The sequence below is a fragment of the Cottoperca gobio genome, chromosome 15 (genome assembly GCF_900634415.1).
Source record: "Cottoperca gobio chromosome 15, fCotGob3.1, whole genome shotgun sequence".
In the NCBI taxonomy this organism is placed as follows: Eukaryota; Metazoa; Chordata; class Actinopteri; order Perciformes; family Bovichtidae; genus Cottoperca; species Cottoperca gobio.
Genome location: NC_041369.1, coordinates 3968081 through 3993514, shown reverse-complemented (window position 1 = coordinate 3993514; position 25434 = coordinate 3968081). Strand labels below are relative to the sequence as shown.

Below are 25434 nucleotides of genomic sequence, written 5' to 3'. Positions count from 1 at the left end.
ACCGTGACAAACGAGGAAAATTAAGATTTGGCTTTGGAGCATCAAACCACAGCGGAATCGAGCAGGAAGATGTTTGTGGACAGACAACAGCTGCTCCCGTTAAAGAAAGAAAGGTACGAGCCATACAAGACGAGCAAAGGACATTTCAAGACAAGTGGACAGAGGAGTTTTTATTTGTCCTCCACGAGTTGAACCCTTCGTGCTTAATGTGCAAACAAACCCGCTCTGGTTTCAAGAGAAGTCATTTGGAGCCGCATTTCTAAACGACTGACATCCAACATTCAACGACACTTACGCACCTGGAAGAGAAATTAGTACAAATAAAATAAAATAGAGCAGCTTTCTTCTGTCTCTGGACAACACAGGCTCATACACAGGACAACTAATATAGCTGAACGATTAACTGAGGCATCTCTTGAGATCGCATGGATTTATGCTCGGGCAAAAAAACTTCTCAGACTCAAAAGTTGTGAAACACTGATTTTTGGCTTCAACAGAAATATCGTTTGCAGAGTTTGACAACATCATCCCAGTATTAAACTAATCCTGCTTTTATTGAATGTATTGGTTGGCTGCATTGTATATTGTATGTTCTGGGTGAGATGACAGATTAATAAACAGACGTGCTTTTTATGATTGGATGTAGATTTTCATACTTTGCAGTAAAAGTGGCTCTCCTATTGACTCTCGCATAACAAATAGTGAAGACCACTGCCTTAAAGGAACAGAAACTGTGACAGAAAGCCAATTTCTAATTCACTTCATTTTTTTTGTTTTACTATTTACTGTGGAACTGTGCTCATGGTGCCGCCTGCTGGGGAGTCAGCAGTGGTTCAGTTGGGGATCAGACACTATATAAACATTATGACTTTCCCGTAAAAACGAGAAAATAGAAGCGCCACGTCAAAATTGAAAATCCCTTAGTAATTTATTGATTATAGATCCGGGTCCGTAAGCTATAGGTCGGTGTCTGGGTCCGGACTCGGACCCCGGTCCGCCTGTTAGTGACCTACGATCTAGTGGATACAAAAGGGCCTTACATACAGTTATCAGTGCACCTTTACACACACACTCGAAGCATGAAGCTCACAATGGTCAGGGATCAAAGACATTTATTGACAAATCAGTGTTTTCCTAACACAAAGCTTCCGCATTGACAATCATCATCAGACCACTTCACATACTGGCTCTGGTTCAAACGCTGGAGTGATGGCAGTTTCACCTCACGGTACAACCCTACTACAGAAACATCACACCGAATCTCTGTTGTTAATAAACAATAACTTTAGAAGTATTTTATTCCATCAGAAAGAGATATGACCAGGTGAGAAACACTCAAACTCTTCAATTATGGAAGGTATATTTTTCGATGAGCTGCAGTTTTTGGCCCGTGCACATCGGCCTCCCTGCTCCGCCCGGGGGCTGCTTCTTGGTTGGTACATTCTTCCAGACAGATTGGACAACCTGAAAACTGTTCAGCGTCAGCTGTCTCAAAAAGATTTGTACCAGATGTAGCTATAAGTAGTGATGTGTCCTTTTTTAAGTTATATTAATATTCTTGATTCAGTGCACAATTTCAGCCTAAAAATACACAACCTATGTGGGTTGTATTTCCTGTCAGACCGGTTTCTCGATGCTCTGGGTTGAGTGTTCCCCAGTGTACAGGCCGTAGTGCAGGGTATCCTTCTGAGCCGCAGCCCAGGACATCTGCAGACTGGAGAAGCGAGCGGCCCAGCGGCCTTGAGGGTCCACTGTCACCACCCCACCCAGCCCATGTACTCTGGACTTCATGAAGGCCAGGCCTAAATCACTGGCAGCCTCCACTGACTGACCTGAGAACAGAGAGAGAAGAAATACAATCCTTAATCAGGAAGAAGTATTCATACAGAAGTGGACATGAAAAGACTTTTCTTTTCTGGGCCCGAACTGTAGGCAACAGTACACCGACAGGAGCCACCTACTTTGTACGTATCAGCTCCAACTTCAATAGTGACTTAGTTTAGAGGTGGCGTGGGCACAGAAACACTTCAGGGGGTTTGAGTAACTGCTGTTTGGCCTCACAGAGGAAGTGGTGTATTGTATTGTATTTTCTTTATAAGAGATGAATTGCTGTTTGTGCACAGCCTGCCCTGCCCTGCCCAACAGATGTACTGAATGCATCAAACTATCAGGGACATTGGTGCTCCAGGACGATGTCTTATTACCCCCGTAATGCAAAGCTTATTACCAGAAACATTATGACTTTATCCTTAATTAAATTATTAAATTATAACTACCCTTTTTCTCAAAATATTTATTATCTATAAATATATAAATCTCAGAGAACACATATGTGCGATATGTTTTGCACATGAGCACAACTCTTGCTGAAACACATGAGCGATGAAAGACTGGTACTGGTCTTTACTAAGCCTGGTCCTAACTGCTGAGTCGCTCTTTGTTAAGACCCGTCTTTACAACCAAACTTAAGTCTTAACTACGCCGAGTCTTAGCGAGTCTTTGTCTAGCGAACTAGCGTGCGTTGCCAGGATACAGTGTTAACAATCTCCTAATTTGCGGCAACATTATGGAGGATCAAAGAAAAAGAAGTCAATTTTACTGACATCCAAGAAAAATAAATAAATCTGTACAGCCGGCACTAGAACATAAAGAGGTGGCTCTCAGTCATTCTGTATTGAAAACCAAAACTAAGTGAAAACACATCTGATCACACATAAATCTCACTATTATGCATCTTATTGTCCACACAGTGAAGTCCACCACCTCTGACAAAGTGCAGGCTTTTAACACACATTCGCTTGTTCTCGTGAGCCATATTCCATGGGCACTTTCAATTGTAAAAGATATAAAGTAAGCCAACTCAAATCTCAAATCAAACTCTGCTCAATATTTCATCAGCGCTGTCTCATCATAGGAGTGCAGAGGAGAAGGCCGGACTGTCTGCTCCCGACACACTGGTCAGCTGTGGAGCGCACAGCAGCTGATGAAATGATCATAATCGTTGTAAAAATCCAAGAAAACATCAAATGGCATTAAATAACTGCCAGAGCTCCACAGAGCACTGCGGTGTCTGTCACACACACTCTGCATCCTCCAGGTCCCTCACACTCATCTTCACCACACAAGCTCACTCTGTAGGGAGTTGGCTCGGGAACCGGAGGGTGGCTTTAAGTCCCCGGAAGAAAAGACTGGTCTTTAATGCTTTAATGCTCATATGTGTTTCAGCAAGAGTTGTGCTCATGTTCAAATCTTCATAACATATCCCACAGATCTGTGTTCTGAGATTTCGATAATAAAGTAGTAATATTTTAAGAAAAAAGGTAGTCAAAACAAAATAATTGAATTAAGGATAAAGTCATGTTTCAAGAAGAAACAGATAATAAGCTGTGCATGACGTTATTGCTCTGCTGATTTGATAGCACGGCTCCTAATACTAGGATGGGTTGAATTTCACTGTCTGTGCTGTGTACATGTGTGACACCAGATTCAAGCGGTTTCACGTCATCCAGATGCAGAGAGACAATGTTTTTGTTTTTTAGGAAAAACTTACCAAGGTCCCCTCATAGCTGGCTACAGCCATTCGGAGGCAATAAATGATTGCTCCGACTCGGGTTTTGACTTTAAGTCTGATCCTGACTGGGTGTAAATTTAGAACACCAAGTTACGACCGACTTAGCCTCAGACCAGGCGTAAGGGCTGATGGTGCAGCCAGCCAGGGGTTTATAAATGAATGATGGATTAACCCAACTGTAAAGACGGGACATCCCCAAACAAAAGACACAACAGAGGAGGGGAGAGTAAATCATGCCTACGGATGTGTTACCTCAGCAGGGATAACATTCATATTAGAAAGCAATACAGAATGTCTGAGAGCTTTACTGCATTATAATATTATATTTTAAATTGTCATCTGAATTTCGTGTTTTCCTTTACATAAGTAAAGACATTTCCACCATAAATTAGTTCATAAAACCTGAAGTGTTAAACACTTTACATGTCCTGGGGGAGGAGCCCCAGACTCCCCGCTTTATATGTGTCATTCAAGGTTGAAATCAAACCTACACCCTTAGTCATGGGTTTGTTTTTAATTATAATAATTAAAATAATTAGTAATGGTAGTAATTTAAGGCAAAAAAACCTTTTCTGAATCTGAGCCCCTGCCTCTCTAAAGTCCTCTCTGTCCCTGGTTTGGTGCACTGACACAAGTCCACCAGTAACTGAACAGTTGTGTGTGTGTGTGTGTGTGTGTGTGTGTGTGTGTGTGTGTGTGTGTGTGTGTGTGTGTGTGTGTGTGTGTGTGTGTGTGTGTGTGTGTGACCTTGCTCCACGTGGAAAAGGATGAGTCTGGCTAGAGTAACCTTCATGATGGCTTCTCCGTGGCCTGTAGTTGACACTGCTCCCACCTGGTTGTCAGCGTAACCTCCGCTCCCTGAAGTCACAATTTGAGAAAAGAAATGCACATTTAGTTTTATATTCACTTTTTTTATTTTTTAGGGGCAGTTTTTTATTTGTAGTATGTGTGTTTTCCAGGCAGGTGTGACAATACAGTAAGCTAGAAATTGCTACATTCTGTGGTAAAAGGGGGAAATGGAAGAAGCAAGCCACATTTCAATGGTTTCCAAAGGATTACAAACAGCAGGTGGAAGGATGCAATTACACATCCATTTCACTAGATGGGAGTAATGCTGTAGCTGCTTTTCTCTTGAAATACACTGTAGTGGCATTAACACACTTAAACAAACTTTATTGACCATCTGGTTATAATTATAATTTATATATAATATATATAATTAAATTTTGCCACATTATTCTAATGTTCCATACTGATGTTAGTGTGCCATGAGGAAGAGGAGCAGCCACACATGTTAGCAGCTTACAGCACACTAAGGTTTACACAACAGACAAAAGAGGATTCATTAAAACGTTCAGACATGAAGAGCTGTAGGAGATCCACTGTGCACAACAGACTGACTATAATGACTGATAATAGCCAATGACTATCTAACTTACCTGTGATTTAAGTTTTCTTTTCATGTTCTTTTCAATGTCTGTGATTTTCATCAAAAGGACGATTAACTTGAAATGTAAACTTTTTATCTCACATAAAACGCTGCTGCATCAGCAGATCGCTCTGTTGTTCCAGAGGCTGTAACTTGTTCACTGACTCATGACTGATCAATCATTTACTGTCAGTGACAGATTAGAAAGGCCTGAAGAGGTCAAAATCCACTTGCTGCTGTTTACTCAACCTCAGATTAAAACACCTGAGACTTACTGATATGTTGTAACCACACATATGAAACTTCTGCGGGTCAGAGGTCAGCTGGTGGAGACAGAGAACGATGAGTCTCTCTCTCTCAAAGGCTCAAACGCTCCAAACTGTGTGTGTGAGGACTGACCGATGCAGGGTGTGTCGCCCACGCGGCCCTCCATCTTGTTCAGAATCCCACCAGTGGAGGTCGCACAGGCTACGTTGCCCTCGACATCGACTGCCACTGCTCCAACCGTGCCCATCTTCCCTCTACACAGCACAACGCACGGGAACAGCAGAGTTAGGTTTGAATTACTTCTGTTTTAAATCTGTATTGAAAAAACATTGAAATATATAAATCACTGCAGACATGAACTCAACAAAATGACAGAGAACAAGAATAAGAAACAAATAAAAATAAATAAAAGTTACAATTATTAAAAAAAAAACAGATTTGGGATAAATAAACTTCAATATTATACAATTATAATAAGAAAAATAACATGTTATTCTTCTTTAAAAGAGTTCACCGTACAGTTTGACTGTTTTATTTCAGTTTTTTTTAGAGTGAGTCTTAACATCCAGTGAAAATGGGGGTAACTTTTATGTATGTAAAATGTAGCATATATATTCATAAGTTCGCAATGAATTTAATGTTATATTTATAATGTTCAAAATGTATAATGATATCAAAATGTATATGTAACTGAATGTATACAATTTTATAATAAATGCGTTAAACATTTGGGTTCATCATTTGAAATATGACATTTATTTTCAATATCTAAGAATTTGGAGAATTTGTTGGGTAAATATTGTGTACAATTGTGATGCGTACTTCTCTAATCTTATTGGTGGTTTGAATGACTTCATTTGATTCTAATAAACACTAAAGACATCATCAGTAACTGGTAACCACGTTACAACCAGTTAAACCCTGAGCTCCTCACTTCTCAGCTCTTGTTCTTGCAGCTGTAGTCAGCGGGAGTCACAGCAATAACAATTAATTCCAATGATGACCCTGAGTCACAGCATAAACACCTGTGCAAACATCCATAGAAGCTTCTCTTTTGATTTGTGTTCTCAGGATGTTCCAAATATTCCTCACTCTGCTACTTCAAGAGGTTGTGGAATATGAAAGGTGTATTTAGCTTTGTTGAGGAGAATGTGTGGGGGCTTTCAGCTAATATGCTTCTTCTCGCCCTCCTTCCTCAAACCTGGACATCATTGAGGAAGTTACAGTCACTTCAATGTGTCTCTGAGGAGATGGAGAGAAAAGGGGTTTGGAGCAAGTAACCCCAGCTCTATATGAAAATTATACAAAGGAAATGTAAAATCTGAAAACTCTATTTACGAAACATTATACAAATCAGTTTATAGGGGACATACTGCTCCCTGTTTCTCAGGAGCAGGTGGCTCAGAGCTAAACATTGAACCTTTAAGTATATTTTTACACCATATTATATTTTTACAATACTTCAAATAAAATCAAATCAAATGTATTTATACAGCCCAATATCACAAATTATACATTTGTCTCAGTGTGCTTTACAGACTGTACAGGTTACGAACACCCTCTGTCCTTAGACTCTCGCATCGCACAAGGAAAAACTTCCTAAAAGAAACCCCAAAATTAAAGGGGGAAAAATGGAAGAAACCTCAGGGAGAGCAACTGAGGAGGGATCCCTCTCCCAGGACGGACAGACGTGCAATAGATGTCGTGTGTACAGGATAAACAACAAAGTACAAATACAACATTTGACAGAAATTATGTTGTGTTGGAAAAGAGAAAGTATGGATGAATCCAGGAAAATGTCAAAAAGGCTTCCCGGTGTCCAGCAGGACCTTTTGCACTTTTCCTTAATTAAAATCCTGAATGTAGGACTGCTTATTACATATAATACTAATACTAACAGAGAATTTCTACAATGTGGTATTACTACTTTTATTTAAGTAAAATAGTACTTCTTCATTACAAGTCTTGGCTGCATGACTCACATCACATCTCAGACTGTTTCCTATTTTTGGAACAAATGCTAATAATCTTAAAAATAATGTGGTGCCTCACATTTGGCACTCCACAGGGTTGGCATCAGCTGCCAGGTTCTTTGTCCAGCGCATGCGGGAGTACTCAGTGATGAGGGACTCGAGGGGCACCTCAGGGACACTCATGGACCGGGCGAACCGATTGGCCCCCTCTGCTGTCAGACACGCATGACTCGTCTGAAACAGAGATCAAAGTTCACATCTATAAACTATTACAGAACCTTGTTGCACTTGGAAAGCACGTTTTGAGGTCACTTTTTAAAGAGCCTACGAAATTATATTTCGTCAGTGTTATTGGGCTTAGAGGTTGCATTTCTATTGTGAAATGTGCCATATATATTTTTTTATTATTGATGTATTCTTAATAAATCATGGTCGTAACAGCATAACAGTGACTTCCGCTAACAACAATCGGTCGCTGCGCCGGGAACATCCACTTCGGCAATGTTCAGGCGATGACGTCACAGTGTTTGTCTGCGTTGAAGCGTCCAGCAAAGACTGCTGTCAATTATTATGAGAAATAATGGACAACAATCGATCGCCAAGAATACTTGGCAAGCGATGTGTTGTATGAGGATGTAGGGGCCGTCTCCAAATCTAGCTTTCTGTGGCCAAAAGATGAAAATGTCGCGTTTATGGACAAGACAAGTGCGTCGATGAAACCGACGATTTGTGGGCAGCACTTTGAGAGATCGTGTTTCGAACAACTATGCTCGCCAAGGAAATGAGATTCAAAAATAATTTTAAACTGAACACGGATGCTGTGCCTGCAATACTGCCGAGACCCCAGCCAGCACAAGCCAGCAGCCCGACTCAAACACGTCCGCCGGTGCAGAGTCCTCCACCAAAGAGACAACGAAATGCATTCGCCAAAAGGGAGAGAGCAAAAGCCGTGCTACTTGTTTAAATTATTTATTGTTACAAGCATAAGGCCATAATCGGTCTAGGCCTACTGTATGTAACGAGTTTACACCAGGCCCTAGTCAATATTTGTGTGTTATTGTTTGTAGTATTAATAACTTTAGCTAATTACACTTCATTAGCTTAATTAAGTATAGATTCAGGTTGGGGAAATTGAACCTGAGTGGGCGATGTTCAAAACCTCTATTGCTGAAGCTGCGGTGAGAAGCTATGGTCTCAAGGTCTTAGGTGCCTCAAGGGGCGGTAACCCTCCAACACCGTGGTGGACCCCACAGCTATCAAGCTCCTCTCCAGTGGAACCAGCTTCCAGTTTGTGTTCGGGAGGCAGACACACTCTCCACATTTAAGAGTAGGCTAAAGACTTTCCTTTTTGATAAAGCTTATAGTTAGGGCTGGCTCAGGTTTGCCCTGGATCAGCCCCTAGTTATGCTGCTATAGGCTTAGACTGCCAGGGGACACCTCCCTGCTCTCTTCCTCTCTCCTCCCTTCCCCTCCCTCTCTTCTTCTCCCTCTCTATCTGTATGCATTTATGTAAATGTATGTTACTAACTCATCATCCGGGGCATCATCCCCGGAGTTCATAAGCCTCTTATGCTCGTACGGAGGTCAGATCTATCTAGTAGCAACTTTTTACCTGTTTCACGTAATTCTCGTAAAGTTACGACATCGTAACTTCCATGAACATCTGGTAAGTTTTCAGGCTACTATAGGCAGCCGTGAGACGGTCAGTGGGCAGACTATACTTTATAAACCAGCGCTGTCCTGTTTGTTAGCTAATAGCTACTGCTTTATATACAGCTCGTAATATATGATGTTTGACATCAGACACAACGATAGAACCTCAACCGCAGAAACTTAGAGAAAGAATCAAGTTATCAAGCTTTACAGACGTCGATGTGTCCAAGTAGAGAAATAATTGAATATTTAGGGATCGAGCAATTTGTGGACAACTAGTCGGGTTCATAACAATTCAAGGAAACCAAGCTATCGACTCGATATAGGATAGGTTGCAATCCATTTACGATCGAGGATAATGTTAAGTTTTATTATGATGTATTTACTATATATTGGGAAGTTCTATGAATTATAGTCAGATGTATATACCTATCTGTGTTCTGTTGCCGGACAGGGTCTCCGCCAAATCCAGGATCACCGTCAGCATCATCCGCATGTTCGCTCCCGTCTGTGTCTCCATCTTGAATACTGTGTCTCGAGCTGCTCTGTTTCCACCACGTTAAACTCGCCCGCATGATCTAAATCCACGACACCGGCATCCTCTTCAATAAACTCCTCTTCTTAAAGGTGCAACGAGTCTATTGACGACTCATTGTCACTCGATTCTGTCGAAATATCCGAGCCAGAGTCCGACATGGCCACGTCTGCCGTGCTGTCTGTGTATTCATCTGGTGGACTGTGTTTTACTTGTGACGTCAGAACATGGCGTCGGGTGTTTCCGGTAGCGGCAATGCCAACATCGGTGGTCGACATACTAAATCGTGATTTTAATTTTACACCACAAATGGCATTTACTATCATTAGTAGAATTTCATGTTTATCATTTCGTAGGCCCTTTAAACTAATATTTTGTTTTGTCAAGATACAAGCATGTTGCTTTTGTTCTTACGACACCATTCCTAATTCCCAAATGTATGCCTTCCCCATCCCGCACTGAAACGTACGTACCTTGTCCATAACCAGTCTTGCCAGCTGGATAGGGTTGGCTATGTTGCGTACAGCAGACACGGCACCACTACCCAGTGTTTTCCCATCCATCACAATGGCATCCATCTCCACCTCTCCTTTGATGTTCAGCACTGACCCACACCCTGAAACATGAATTAAGAAATGTTTTGATAGAAGTTTGCCTCAGTGGACAAAGAATATTTCATGTGCAGAGTTAAGGACAGCTCAGTACCTACACGGAACAAGATTAATCCTGGGAGTGTGTATATGATCCATATATTTCACAGCAATCTGTCCGTTGGATTTACATATTTATTGCATACAAGTGTAAAGATGGTGCTTGTTAGTTAGCACTTTTAGTGGTTCAGTTAATACTGATTTAATGGCACTTTAAACGTTTTGTGTCCCGCCCCCATTTGGAAGCTGCAAAAAACACAACGTAAATTGACAGCATTTGACTTCTTTAGTTTTTATTCAACAACCTGATCAAGAATAAAACATGCAGTAGAAGATTAAAAGAATGTTGTGTAGGTATGTACATACAGTATGTGTATGTATAGATGCATGTATACATGTGTGTATGTGCACCATCATACTATATTCAATTTCTTCATTCTCAATCTTTTTCCTTCCTTTAATTCTTATTGTTATTATTTTCTTTCTTTATTTTAATTGTTCTACTTTACTGTTATTATTATTATTATTATTATTATTATTATTATTATTATTATTATTATTATTATTATTATTATTATTGTTAGTATTACACTAATCAAAAACCATCCATCCATCCATCGTCTACCGCTTATCCGGGATCGGGTCGCGGGGGCAGCAGCTCCAGTAAGGAACCCCAATCTTCCCTTCTCCGGGCCACATCCTCCAGCTCCGACTGGGGGATCCCGAGGCGTTCCCAGGCCAGAGAGGAGATATAATCTCTCCACCGAGTCCTGGGTCTTCCCCGGGGTCTCCTCCCAGCTGGACGTGCCTGGAACACCTCCCTAGGGAGGCGCCCAGGTGGCATCCTTACTAGATGCCCGAACCACCTCAACTGGCTCCTTTCAACGTAAAGGAGCAGCGGCTCTACTCCGAGTCTCTCACGGATGGCTGAGCTTCTCACCCTATCTCTAAGGGAGACGCCAGCCACCCGTCTGAGAAAACCCATTTCGGCCGCTTGTACCCGTGATCTCGTTCTTTCGGTCATGACCCAGCCTTCATGACCATAGGTGAGGGTAGGAACGAAGATCGACCGGTAGATTGAGAGCTTTGCCTTCTGGCTCAGCTCTCTTTTCGTCACAACGGTGCGGTAAAGTGACTGTAATACCGCCCCCGCTGCTCCGATTCTCCGGCCAATCTCTCGCTCCATTGTCCCCTCACTCGCAAACAAGACCCCGAGGTACTTAAACTCCTTCACTTGGGGTAATGGCTCATTCCCTACCCGGAGTAGGCAATCCACCGGTTTCCTGCTGAGAGCCATGGCCTCAGATTTGGAGGTGCTGATCCTCATCCCAACCGCTTCACACTCGGCTGCGAACCGATCCAGTGACTGTTGAAGGTCACAGACCGATGATGCCATAAGGACCACATCATCTGCAAAGAACAGCGATGAGATCCTCAGGTCACCGAACTGCAACCCCTCTCCTCCACGACTACGCCTCGATATCCTATCCATGAAAATCACGAACAGGATTGGTGATAAAGCGCAGCCCTGGCGGAGGCCAACATTCACTGGAAACGAGTCCGACTTACTGCCGAGTATTCGGACACAACTCTCGATCAAATCAATTAATCAAATTAATCAAAAACCTGTGTAAGCAAATGTAAATGTATGTTAAGTCCTGAAATAAAGTATAAAAAAGAAATATGCGTTTCTTTTCATTAGTTGTGCAAATTAGTTATGAAAGCTGAACTTTTCCAAACCGGCTTTTTACACACAACAGACCCGAGGCTCTCCTGCTCCACGGACATTAATCTCAAGAGCAAGATCGGCTTCTTCATATTTTGCATTTGACTGATGTGTTTAACGAATAAGCGACTGTGTTTTTTGTTTTCGTACATGTCAAACGTCTGTCCATCTTGTTCTTCATGTCATTTTCTTAACCTGAACCTTGACGCTTTGTGAACACTGAATTATGTCCCTCTACTCATTCTGCAATTGCGATATGATTCATTCATTTTTGCATCATTATTTTTTATTGAAAAACATATTTAAGCAATCATGATGTGATTTTTTAAGAGGATCTGAACCAATAAAGATTTCCAGGCCGGGACATCTCTGCAGCACGACAATACCTAATTCAGATATTAAGATATTTTGACACATACTTAGCCTTTAAAAATGTTGCGCCTCCTGCAATTTGGATATTGTACGAGACATTTTATAGAAATCACAATTCTATAAAATTTCGAGTAATTGCAAAATATTCTTTCTTTTGTGGAAACAAATACAGGAAGAGTTTCCAAAATCAATATCTGTAATCAAGAAATATTTTTCACACCTCTGAGTTGGACACAATGACATACATTATAATTAAATATAACTAACTTTAGTTCCTGTCAATAGCTTGGCTAAAATAAAGAGCTCAAAATGTGTGTATTGCAGATGGAGGGTATTATTATTAGTGCAGCAAACTTTCAAGGACATCTTATTTAAATATGAAAATGAAAAGTATGACAAAAAGGAAACATGACCTACTGAACAGATTAATAATAGTGATATATATATATATATATATATATATATATATATATATATATATATATATATATATATATATATATATATATATATATACACACACACACTGTATATGAAAAATACAACACAGATATGCTAGAAATTGTGTTAGGAAGAATTCAGGACATCTACATATTAAAGCCATTAAAAAAACACTACTACATGTACATGTACAAAAGCAAATATGTAAAAATACATCACACATATACTGTACAGAACATGTGCAAAACATGCAGGTTTGGATACGTGGATTACTTAATGTACATCCATCAAAGACCGGATAGAAGAACAATGCTGTATGTGTAAGAAAAGTAAACATTATGCTGCATATATGCATCTGTATAATTATACGAGGAGCGTGTGTGTTTCTACATTACCTGCATTAAAGGATGGGTTGTTCTCTAGAAAGGTCACAGCCTCCACCACAGCATCCATGCTGCTGCCCCCTCCCTGGAGGATGGTGTACCCTGCTCGGGCGGCTGAGCACACCCCCAAAGTGGACTTTTCTGACCGCTCCTTTGGGATATGATCAGCCCCTCCATGGACCACCACCACTGGCAACATGTCAGTCACCTGAGAAGGAAATGTGGAGAGATAATATGTAACACAGGATGTCTGGAGTTAAAGAAGCTACATGTAACATAAAAGGATAATTCCGGCATGACTGACTCTGTTTTGCTCTACTGTCCAAATACACATTTTCAAATAAAGTCTGGTAAATCTTTAGTGCAGAAAAAGGTCTGAATTTCAAGATTTCATTTCTGTTTCATTGTTTAGATTTTAGACTATAGAATAAAGCATTTTGTGTGATGGCTTTAGTGACTGTAATAAACAGCAAGTAATTAGAAATATAGCTGCAGATAAACGTGCCACAATATTTTAATGGATTTTTGCACTTTCACCTGCATTAGACTATTGTATTCAGTATTTCCCTTGTAATGTTTTAATGCACTATATAAAGTACTTCAAATGTATAACTTGCCTTGCATTATATTATTTTCCATTTTTTGATAAATAACTCAACATTCAGAGAAAAACAGAAATAATACATCCTCTCTTGTTATGTCTTTCTAGTATTACTGAGTCTAATTCGAGAGTAATATTATCCAATTCATATATAACCCTCATTTATTGTTCTCTATCCGTGTTATGACAATATTTTTTTTAATGTGATAACGTTCCAGTGGCTTCACTAGATTGTACAGTAGATTCAAAGATTTGTGTTGCTTCAGTCTTTATCAAAGAAACAACACACATGTCACACTAATTTAAAATATATAATTTAATTATTCAAACAACGACTAAGGCAAAATAACATAATTGATGTATTATTTAAAATGCGTCATCTAAAAATCAGCAATTTACTAAAGTTTGAATTGAAAAAATTGTCCCTGAACACTCACCTGTTTACTGTTTACTGGCCGTGACTTTATAAACTTAAATATAAGGCGACACAGAAGACTCCATGCATTGATTATACAAATCACTCCGTGAATAAAGACGGCACAAAACCGAGCTGCTTCAATCTCCAGTTATATATAACTGATGCTAGTCATGACGCTCCCAGATACCTTCTGCTTCTTCTTCTTCTTCTTTCTTCTTTCTTCTTCTTCGTTCAGCTTTATTGGCGGTTGGCAACCAACGATTTGGTGCATTACCGCCACCTACTGAACTGGAGGTTGGAGCAGTCGCAGTAAATTCTCTCTATTAATCCGTTTGCTCTTAATAATAAATACATTAAAAGATTGTATACTTTCTCTCATGTATTTCCTAAAAAAAATCAATGTTTTCCATCAGTTAATCCTGACATTAATTCCCTTCTTTCTTCATCATACCTTATACCATCATACATTAGTACATGTTTGACAGTTTCCGATGTATTACAGTGTGCATATCCCTGTGTGTCCTATTCTCAGATGGGTAATGACCATCTCTTCCTTTGGGTTCCTGCTCTGTCTTCCACCTACACCTACATGTTTCTGAATGCTGTAAAGATGTCTTCCTGCGTCACTTACGTCCCAGTATTCCTTCGCTTTACTTAATGGTATTTGTCTGTAAACTGTTGTTTTAGTGATTGTTTAGCTAGTGTGTCTAGCCTCTCATTGAGGCTTGAGCAGGAACCCAAAGCAAGGAGATTTTAAATCCCATATGATGTAATCTGAGTAGTTATATGCAAAATTTCATACACAATATCCTGCCTGCATGACGACTTCCCGGACTTAAGGTTCAAAATCGCTGCCGAGTTATCAGAATCCATTACAATGCTGGGTTGGTTATTTTCTTCCACCCATTGCAATGCTAACCATGTCCTGAGTAATTCAGTTGTACACTGAAAGGTGGTCTGACAGTCTCGCTATTACTGCTACTTCACAATGAGGGATGAAGAACGCAGCACCTGCACGCCCAGTCTCTGCTTCTTTATTAAGGTGTTGGTCAATAGTGTTGTGCTTTTTTTCCCTTTGGTACCAGTTTAGGTTTAGCTCCCAACACTCCTGTAAGATCGCGTCTGTAGGGGGAGATCTACTATGTCCTTGTAGGTTTGTCCAATATGCCAGCGATAGCTTGACCCTCAGAATTCTTTTGCATATATTTCTCACTTTGTCAATATGTTGACACCAGGTAAGCTTTTCATCAAATTTAACTCCAAGAAATCTGACCACCTTAACCTGTTTGAGTACTAACCTATATCATGGGCACTACTTTATGATGTTTAGCGAAGCATATGACTTGGGACATTTTAAATCCCCATTTGTTTTCCCATTCTTCCACTTTTACTACTGCAGCCTGCATTTTGCTATTAAATACTCTAAATGTTGACCCCTGACCCTTGAGAGCCCCATCGTCAGCATAAAGGGATTTTCCTATGTTTTGCTCAACATGTTCAAAAGTATCATTAATCATTATGTTAAATAACAGCGGACTAAACACATCGCCCTGGGGGTTCCGCTTTCTTCTGAATACTTATTGGAATATTCTGAACCCACTTTAACCTCTATTGTCCTACCAAACAGGAAATCTGGCACCCAGTTGTACATTTGACCATTTACACCTAATTTATTAAGTTAAATAAGAAGTCCCTCTTTCCATAACATGTTGTAAGCTTTTTTAACATCAAAGAACACGGCACCATTTCTTTATTGGTTTATGTTTCCTGACTTCAGATTCCAGACAAAAGATGGAATCCATCATCCCTCGCCCTTTCCAATATCCACTATGATAAGTAAAGAAAAGGTTTTTACTTTGTAGAAAGTGTGATCATTTCTCTGTTACCATGTGTTCCATGGTCTTACTTAACTGTGATGTTAGTGCGATGGGCCTGTAGCTTGATGGATTTGATGAATATTTACCTGGTTTGGTATTTTACTATACTATAACTGACTGCTTCCATCCTGACGGTCTCATGACTGTATCCCATATCATGGTAAATTATCTTAATACGGATTCAAGTGCATGATCTTTCATATAAGCTAGCATCCTGTAACAGATATTATCTTTCCCTGGTGAGGTTTGCCGTGCATTAGAAAGGGCTCTCCTTAATTCAAATAGATTACATGGTAAATGTAGTTCTTCTCCTGATGCAGCCCTTCTCTCTGTAACGCCTGGGTTTTGTGCAGGGGATATCTCTACACTGCTTAGCTTTTAAAGGTACATTTTCTGAGCTGTGCATCTTCACATGTGTCTTTGCTATGAGTTCTTCATTTTCTACATTAATACTGCATGTATATTACTGCTGGTCAGCGCTAGTATATCAAAGTTGTTTTTTATGCCACTCATTTCCCTTATCATTCCCCATACGTCCGACAGCTGAGCTTCTCTTCCAATTGTATTACAGTACTGTCTCCGGTATGCATGTTTTGCTGATCTAATCGTACACTTCCAGATCCGTCCCTTCCCTCTGCCATCTCCTGTCCATTCATAGTCACACAGCTGCCTACCACCCCACCGCAGACCTCAACCACTTCCTATCCAGGATTCGACAATCACACTTTCAAAATAAAATGCAACTAACATGCAGCATTCAACTTTAAGTTTGTCTTATGAAATGAATATGAGATTAAAGAGAAATGTTTCCATCATATATTTGTTATTAGGACTCTCTCTCTCTCCCTGAACATTGCTGCCCTAAATAGGAAGCTCCTTTGGGTCAAAGCTGTTGAGCAAGTCAAGCAAGTATGCGACGTTGCATGCCCACAGTAATGGTCAGGGAATTGTTTGGGCATGTTATGAGATGATGATGAAGATGATGAAGGGCTTGGTTGTCTTCTTTCTTAACTTCTACTCCCAACATGCTCCTGGCTCCAGACTTGCAGCCACTGCTCCTCTCAGTACATGTTTGCCCTCTCAGTACATTTAAGCTGATGCTCAATGAGCTGACCGTGGTGCTGAAATACAAATCGAAATTTCAAACTGATTTTACAATCCACTATGAACTTACAGTGACACTGGTTGACCTGGACTTAAGTGGTTTACAGCACAGTGTGTATGACCCTTGAGGGTTCGGAAAGGACTATAAAGTCCTATTTTATCCTATTAACTGTATAAAATTTTGTCAATTTCTAAACCAAATCATGGTCTGGACTGAATCTTAGATATTTCAGATATCAGTTTGTTTTTTTTACCAAATCTGGATCTGTTGCTAAAAATAGTCCAATAAAGCAAGTTTGTTTCTAAATTTAGATTAATGTGACACACTAATTATCTTGTCTTATACAGTTTATGTGATTTACACTTCAATTGTGACACATCCTCATGTATCTGAATAGTAATGTTTGGGTAACCCTCTCCATACAGCCTATAATTAAAATGTTATACACTGACATACTGTAAATGTCACCCTGTAGCCATACATGTGCATGGCTATGCGGTTAACCTCAGGCTCCATTCAGATTTTTTTTCAGCATGAGAAAGTAGTGTGTATTTTAGTGTGTGTGTGTGTGTGTGTGTGTGTGTGTGTGTGTGTGTGTGTGTGTGTGTGTGTGTGTGTGTGTGTGTGTGTGTGGTGGGAGCTGGGAACTGCTGGAAGGATGGATAAAGAGGAAGGACAGAAGGAATGAGTGGGGGGAGAGAGAGAGGGAGGGATGTTGAGGAAGGAGAAAAAAAAGGAATGCGCGTCATTCTAACACGCAATGAGTGGTAGGAGGGGCGAGGAGGAGGAGGGTGCAAACACTCATACAGTGAAGGGTTTCATATACAATTCTAGAAAATGGTTCTTTAGACTTGCATTCAATATTTCTTTTAATTTACTGACCTACTACCTGAGGACTGCATTTCCTTTTGATGTTCTAGTTTTGAAGCTTTTTCATAAATTTTTCTTAGTCTTAACACATTATACTCTTCTACACATTACATTATTATTACATTACAGGTCATTTAACAGACACTCTTATCCAGAGCGACTTACAGTGAACTAACTACAGGGACAGTCTCCCTGGAGCAGCTCAGGGTTAAGTACCTTGCTCAGGGGCACAATGGTGGCAGCCCTGGTATTGAATTCACAACCATCTGGTGTTGTATTTGGAAGCCGTACACCACTTATTTTCTTTTTTTAATTGCAAAGATTTTGTTCTACTTTTGCTCTATTGCTCATTGACATACTGAAATAATTGTTAAACTATGTACGATGAAACTGAATTCCTTATTTTATCATATCTTACAATTCCATTCCTTTCCCCATAAATAAGAATGTAATTGTTGTTCATAAATAATAATGTAAAGACATTATTATCGAGTTTAAGGGGATGATTAGAGGATATATGCCGTAGGTTATAAAAGATTTTAAAGGGATTTATCCCTTAAACTTAAAAGGGCACCTTAATTTTTCAGTTAAGGTGAACATTCAGAGATGGTCAATTTTTAGAAGGCATTAATCCAGGCAGAAAACCTATTAAAATCCCTTATTACATTGTAATCTATTACCATAAATCACCAGTTAATAAACCACCATTTTTGAGGGAACCTCTGAAGTTGCACCTAAATGAAAAAGTAAGGATTTAGATTAAGTGATACATATGAGTTTTATTTAGTACATTGTACTTTAGGGTTTATCCCTTAAAAATGACAAAAGCCATCCCATAAATTAAAAGTCTGAATTGATCAATTAAAGTAATAATCTCAAAGATTTTCATTTAAATAAATGTCTGCCACTTTATATTGGCGAATGAGGTAACACAATGGTGATTGAGCCTATGGCTCACTGCAAAAGCCATGCAGTATTACGAACTGGGTTTCTGTGGCAACATTCCCGGGGAAAACCACAAGTCAAGCTCTCTGGGGAATGAGATCCAATTAATGCAATTGCAATTAAGGTGAAAATCCAGAGAAGGTTTTTATGTTATTTGGTCAATTTTAAGGTGAAAAAGACCCTTTAAAACCCCTAACGATTCATTTAAATCTCTTTTTTGATTTATAGACTATAATTGATGTATAGCCTTTTTCTTATAGTTTATCCCTAATTTGGGGTGAGACCGTTGAAGTTGCACTTGAATTTAAAAAGGTAGCTACAAAATTTAGGAGAAGCATACATCTTAAATTAGCACACTACTAAACTGTAGGTATAATGTTATAGTAGCCTATAATTATAATCCATTGATTTAGCTAATGTTTTCGGGGTGAATAAATAAGAGATTCTTCTTTCCTAGTTATCCTATCATGATCCTACAACACCCACAATGCACGCTAGAGGAACCATTTATTTTCTAAGTGTGCTATAGGCTGGCGTGAGCGCGCATCTTAACGGTGAGTGGAGCCCCCCATTCTCAAATGAGAGCTGCGCGCTCCCGCCTCAAGAGAAGTGAACGCGCTTGAGGGGCTGCGGTCCCATTGACGGTTCTGTCTCCCTGACAGCAGCATCAGCATCAGCGGCGGCGCGGCAAAACAAGAAGTCGCCGCCTCGCCCCGCAGGCAGCCACACAGACACCGGACCGAGCAGAGACCTGAACCGCCTTAAGGGGGGCCCCTCTCTGCCCGGCCTGAAGGAAGGAAGCGAGATCCCCCTCCCGTGTGCCATCATCCCGACCGACCGCCGGAGATATGGGCTCCCCGTAAAACGGAGGTGGTGGAGGGGAGAGGCGGGCGGTGGGAGGGGGGTGGGGGGAGAAGACAGCGGAGTAGCAAGAGGGAGAAGGAGAGGCTGAAAACGGCAACCGGGAACCGAAGCGCTACCACCACCGTCACCTCTGCTACTACTACCACAGCTAGCACCGACATTGCTGCTGCCGCCGCCGCCGCCCTGGGTGCCCCCCGCCACCGCCATGGGAACTCCGCATCAGTCGCTCCAACCGCCGCTTTGTCCGTGGGCCATGTCGTGATCCGTGGGCTCCGCCAGCGGGTTTTCTATCCGTGATCCCGACCGAGGCAAGGAGAAGAAGAGGAAAGGGAGGAAGAGGAGGGAAGGAAGGTGGTGGTGGTGGGGAAGATGTTTGCCTCCGTGGGCCCGCGGGGCGGCCCGCGCCCACCCGTTGCCCCGGCCATTCCGGAGCCAGACCTAAGCCATCTGACGGAGGATGAGAGGAAGATCATCATGGCTGTGCTGGCTCGGCAACGGGATGAGGAGGCGAAGGAGGAGGCCATGTTAAAGTAAGAGAGAGAGAGAGAGAGAGAGAGAGAGAGAGAGAGAGAGAGAGAGAGAGAGAGAGAGAGAGAGAGAGAGAGAGTGTGTGGGTGTGTGTGTGAGAGAGAGACTGGGCCTGGGCTATTTCCGTTCTGAAGAACTCCATCCACCTCCGTTCTCTCTTATGGATGAAATGCTTGAGCATCACTCCTCTGTATCTGACCATGCGTGCATGCATATGTGTGTGTGTGTGTGTGTGTGTGTGTGTGTGTGTGTGTGTGTGTGTGTGTGTGTGTGTGTGTGTGTGTGTGTGTGTGTGTGTGCGCGTCTACATCATGCAGGTCCCTCCTCACAGAATCCACTCTCTCACTACAGGCCCATGTAGGCTACAGCTGTGTGCAAGAGAAAACATTCACAGGCCAGTTTCTCACTGCTCCTGTGAGAGGCTTAATGAGTGTGGTGGTGGGTCAGGTGTAACTTTGCTCATGAGCGAGGAAGAAGAGGTTGGTGGGAGGATGAAGGGGTGTGTCACCATGCCATCATCAGCAGCATCACACTCCACTCAGATGAAAAAACAAGATCTGATTTCTCATCTGCACTTGTCTCCCTAATATCATCAATGTCAAGTGGCCAGCACTTTGACTTTACTTGAGATATTTATTTATAGATGCAGCAGGAAATCGCAGAAGGCTCACTGGCATTAAGCATAGTAAAAGTAAAACCCTCTCTGTTGGCTTTTCTCTGTGCAGCATCCATCTCAACAGCTGCTGTTCTCAGCTCTGGGGTGCGGTTGAGCCTTTCCCAGCATTATGCACTGTATGTAGGCCAGTGCTCTTGCAACACACATTGCACAGGCTGTTAAAGAACCAGTAGACCTATAACAATGGGACAAAAGGTGCCTGTGTATGTCATTTTGAATCAGGAGTGACTTATATTCACTGTGTGCATCCTTCTCCTCCTCCTTTTCTATACCACCACCATACATGCATGGTGAAAAGTCTCCTCCAGATTTATTTGTCAGTGCGATCAGTGTAGAAATGAACCCACATCCGCCCCCTTTCCTCCAGGACCAGAAAATGCATCAAGTTGAAACGATGTCTTTCTCACGTTTTCTGCATGGTCTGCATGAAGCTGCATGGGCACTAGAAAGATAGACCGACCCACCTAAGCGAGGCGCTCCTCAAGCTTTACGTCCCTGTTCTATTTTAAGCCCTCTGTGCGCACTGATAGCCCAGCACTGGAATGGAAGATCGATTCATTGCATCTAAAGAAGGAAATGTCCAATATATAGCTCCGGCTATATATTCCGGTTAAGTGGCTATGCATCATTTTCAGTAATGTATTAGAAGCTGTGCATTCATTCATATCAGTGGCTGCATGTAAGGCAGGCTGTAAGCACATACATATCTTAACCTATATTTGCTTCAGCATCGTTTCCTCTCATCACTGTTTGGATTGAGATCACTATAGCAAAGCAGAGTGCGTGCGTGTCTTTCCATTCTGCACTGAAAAGCTTTGCATTGGTTGACTTATACATGCATGGTGAGTGTACTAGCAGCAGGGCAGTGTGGGTTGTAATACAGAGAGGCAGAGAATAAACTACTTTTAGGAGAATTTTAAGATATACTCACCATCAGTCGCCTTGCTTTTAAAACATATAGGATCACAGTATTTGTACGCATACCTCCCTGTTGGTATATAGCCAAAGCAACATATAATGGTAAATACATTGTAGGTAAACAATATAATAATCTGGTATATGATTGAAAGGAATTTACAGAAAGAAAAATGGATAAATGATACAATCCTGTACCTTCTTTAAAAGCCTAACTCCCAGTTACATAATCGTGCCTCCCTACAGAACTACTGTATATCAGTGATCAATGAGAAACATTCCCTCACTGTAATATCATCAGAAGAATTCACCTTTAAGGCATGCTTTTTATTGATACAATCAAGCACAAGTGATCAAACTTGGCAGCTCTTACTGCACTGAACTGATCAAACCAGAAACTCAGTGGAAGTAAATTCTTGCATTGCAGTACAATCACTTCATGTCAGTGTTAGCCTTAATAAGTCAAAATGATTTTTTTACTTGGTAGTAAATGTCAGTGCCCTCACCTTGAACATAGAATGCATAGAATGTGCTGAATGAATGAATACACAGGAAGCACATATATACAGTATATATATATATGGATGAACAATGTCAGGTGCGTGGTGTTTGTGTGTCTATTGCTTGCATCTGTTCTTTCATGACTACATGTGCAAGATGTGCTGTATACTTAGGTACATTGCAATGCATTGTACTGTTCTGTTTAGCTGGTCTACCTACAATGCATAATATGGATTCAACAATATTAATATTGTTATCTAACATATAGAAAAAGTAAGATACCAGTGTGTGGAAAAACTCCATTGTGTAATAGTTTCCTGGGAGCTGTGAAACATCTTAGAAAATCAAGTTCAGCAACTTAAAGTCAATAGTGGAATCTCTCTGAGAAGAAAAGATGACCTTAACGGACCAACAGGATGTTCTGGCCCGTTACCTGTTGAGGATACAACCATCTAACCTTTTCCTACTGATACTGTTTGTGATCCCTGAGTGTAGAGAGTCTGAGTATCAATCCAATACCTGTGCTGTCTTCACATTACATCCTTGTGTTGGGAGACTTTTTAATGTGAGGTGACATCAGCCCAGGGATTGGGATTAGACCGCTTCAGCCGTATTAATTACAAATCAAATAGATTTCCAAGCATTTTGTAAACCGTGCTGCAGTATTTTAGAACATTTTCAATGCATTTCTTCATTCATTTTCATACAATGTGAAATGAATTTGTAAAATCTTGAAAGTTGCTGGTCTTGTATAGTCACAATGAAGTCTGCATTCATTTGGTCTCAGAAACATTTTCATTCTAAGCTAATAGTGCAAGTTTAATAAATCAATCTGTACTTCCAACATGTGATACTAATGTTACACTGAAGAAGAAAACAACTCCAGCAACTCTGCTCATTGATTCATGCCATACAAAAGTGAATGAAAACCAATGAATGCCAGAAGTGTTGGAACACATCCACACATTAAAACATGTGTAGCATTCATTTCAAAATGTCAACAAAATGTGGAGGAAACGAAAAAAAAGCTAAAACTTACAAACACACTGGAATCTTGTACTTAGACACCAATCTCCAGTAATAACATACATCTCAACTTAATTCAATAATGGTATCACTCATGGAAAAAGGAGCATTAAGGAAGTACCTTTTATAATCCGAGGACGTCACATCTACATAAATACTACCTATTTTAAACAGTCAGTGCAGTGGATGGTTAGAATCCACGAGGAACAAAGAGATATCATCGTTCCTGTGTGCATAAAGTGTCTCATAATGAGAGGGGTACCCACAGTGTTTCTTTTTTTAGAAAGCGTGGGTGTTGGTGGGGATTTCTTTCTCGAGTTTCCTCTGTGATCTGACTGATCAGAGCCCACTGTTCATGTTTATGGATGAGATGGTTTGAATCACACCGTGAATGTGTCAGTGGACATATAAAAGGATTTCATTGTTGCCGAAGGCCCGTCATCGAGGCCTAAAGGGATCTTTGACACTGCAATGCCCGTTTAAATGAGTTCAGTTTGGATTTGCATTTGCTTTTTATGGTTTGGTCATTGGAACTCAGGTGCCACCGTAGCTGTACTGAGCTTCTTTGCTTTTAAAACAGAAGTCTGCTACAATTCATTAGTAATGAGAACACAATCAGAATGTTAACAGTGGAGTTTTGTGCTAACGTTTTCTTAACTTCGTGTGTTTCAGAGAAGAGAAGCCTATTCAAGCAAGAACGGTGAACCTGGTTGGGCAGAAGAAACCTCCGCAGCAAAACGACGTCCGGTTAGTGGCAACAGTTGTTTTTCAACCACCAACTCCATATCACCTCGTTTATATAGAATTTAAAATGAGTTTAAAATGGGTGTTGATATTTGCTTTTTGGTCACTTTAACGTCATTCTGAGCCGGTGGCCCAGAACAACCTCCAACCAACAGCTGGCGGTCTGTTCTTTTGCCTTGCATTCATGTTTTGTTGTGAAAGCTATTTTACACCTTTGATGAGTCAACAGTATAAAAATAAACTTGTCTTCTTTTGCAAGCGTGACTCAAGCCCTTATTATGGAATTTGTATGGTATTGCACAAGCACCTCATTTAGACTTTTTGATTCATATTTTAGCAATGCCTAACAAGTCTTTACCTTTGGAGAGAGGTAATATCCTGTTCAACACACACAGGGCCCAGTTGCTGTGTGTCATCTATCAGACAATAACAACTTAAAGATGGACACGGCCAGTTTGCTAAATCCAGTTGAGTCCTGTTAAGTCATTAGAGACCAGATAATGTTGTCGTAGAATTGCTGGCTTAGGCTGGATTCAGATGCTCTGGGTGTCTCACAGTTTGCTCAGCTCTCCTGCCAAGCCGCTCGTCTGGAGGAATGACTTTAACCTCATGTGTGTGCGTGTGTGTGTGTGTGTGTGTGTGTGTGTGTGTGTGTGTGTGTGTGTGCGTGTGCGTGCGTGCGTGTGTGACATGTTTCAGTTTTTCTCACCTGTATTTGGAATTACAGGAGCTTTGGATAAAACATGAACAATGCATGACAGCTGTGATGTATGATTGGATTGACCACCCGTTCTATTTTCCCATAATAAAGCCAAAACCATATGCTAGCTGGCCGGGAACATGCTATCCCTAGTCGGGACTCCCTAAATGCAGAACGTAGCAGTGCACACTTCTGCGTGCTCAGTGACCGTCTCAGTCTGTACTCTGATAGGATAAACTGTGTGCACCTTTTTAACAATGCTAAATAAAAATCTTGAATTGTTTCTATCACTTCATAGATGAGCTACAGTATGAGAGCACCTCAAGCTAACTAATTGTTTTCATGGTATACCCACAGAAAATGTGCTTACACTTACAGTTATCCATCCCTGCAATCTTTTTCTTGTTAGTGTTGGACAGGAGAAGGGATTATATCTGTCCCTAAGGGTTCTGAAAGTAAGAACTTTTATAACACATAGTGTAAGGGACAAGCATTTGGATTGGCACCAGTTCATTCATGAGTTAAAACAGGGAAAATAAAAAAGTCAAAGGAACAAGACTTTACACAATCTTTAGTAGACAATTCAAGTCCTCCAAATCACACCGCCATCACTTTGACAACAATGGCTGCTGACAATCATGGGTGTTGTAGTATTCCATGTTGT

General features: G+C 40.9%; 2 protein-coding genes across 32 annotated transcripts in view; one reads left to right on the top strand and one right to left on the bottom strand.

Moving 5' to 3' along the window:
* Window positions 1-1095: 1095 nt before the first annotated feature.
* Window positions 1096-14318, bottom strand: asrgl1 (asparaginase and isoaspartyl peptidase 1). Of its 2 annotated transcripts, none has more exons than XM_029450500.1 (7): window positions 14207-14318; window positions 13013-13208; window positions 9902-10044; window positions 7320-7474; window positions 5400-5521; window positions 4319-4429; window positions 1096-1832 (listed from the first exon to the last, which is right to left on the bottom strand). In XM_029450500.1, exons 1-7 carry the CDS (start codon window positions 14288-14290, stop codon window positions 1618-1620), a joined length of 1026 nt encoding a protein of 341 aa, XP_029306360.1. In that variant the 5' UTR covers window positions 14291-14318; the 3' UTR covers window positions 1096-1617. The 2 variants fall into 2 exon arrangements, with proteins under 2 accessions (XP_029306360.1, XP_029306361.1); XM_029450501.1 differs by lacking the exon at window positions 14207-14318 and adding an exon at window positions 14039-14200.
* Window positions 14319-19711: 5393 nt separating this feature from the next.
* Window positions 19712-25434, top strand: part of rims1a (regulating synaptic membrane exocytosis 1a) — a 101190-nt gene continuing 95467 nt past the window's right edge. For 22 of the 30 annotated variants that reach the window (XM_029450408.1, XM_029450413.1, XM_029450432.1 and 19 more), the window contains exons 1-2: window positions 19713-20210; window positions 23999-24073. In XM_029450408.1, the coding sequence (XP_029306268.1) occupies window positions 20050-20210; window positions 23999-24073 (236 nt within the window). In that variant the 5' untranslated portion in view covers window positions 19713-20049. Of the gene's footprint in view, window positions 20211-23998; window positions 24074-25434 lie in introns of all 30 variants that reach the window. The other 8 variants (XM_029450416.1, XM_029450435.1, XM_029450434.1 and 5 more) reach the window with 2 other exon arrangements.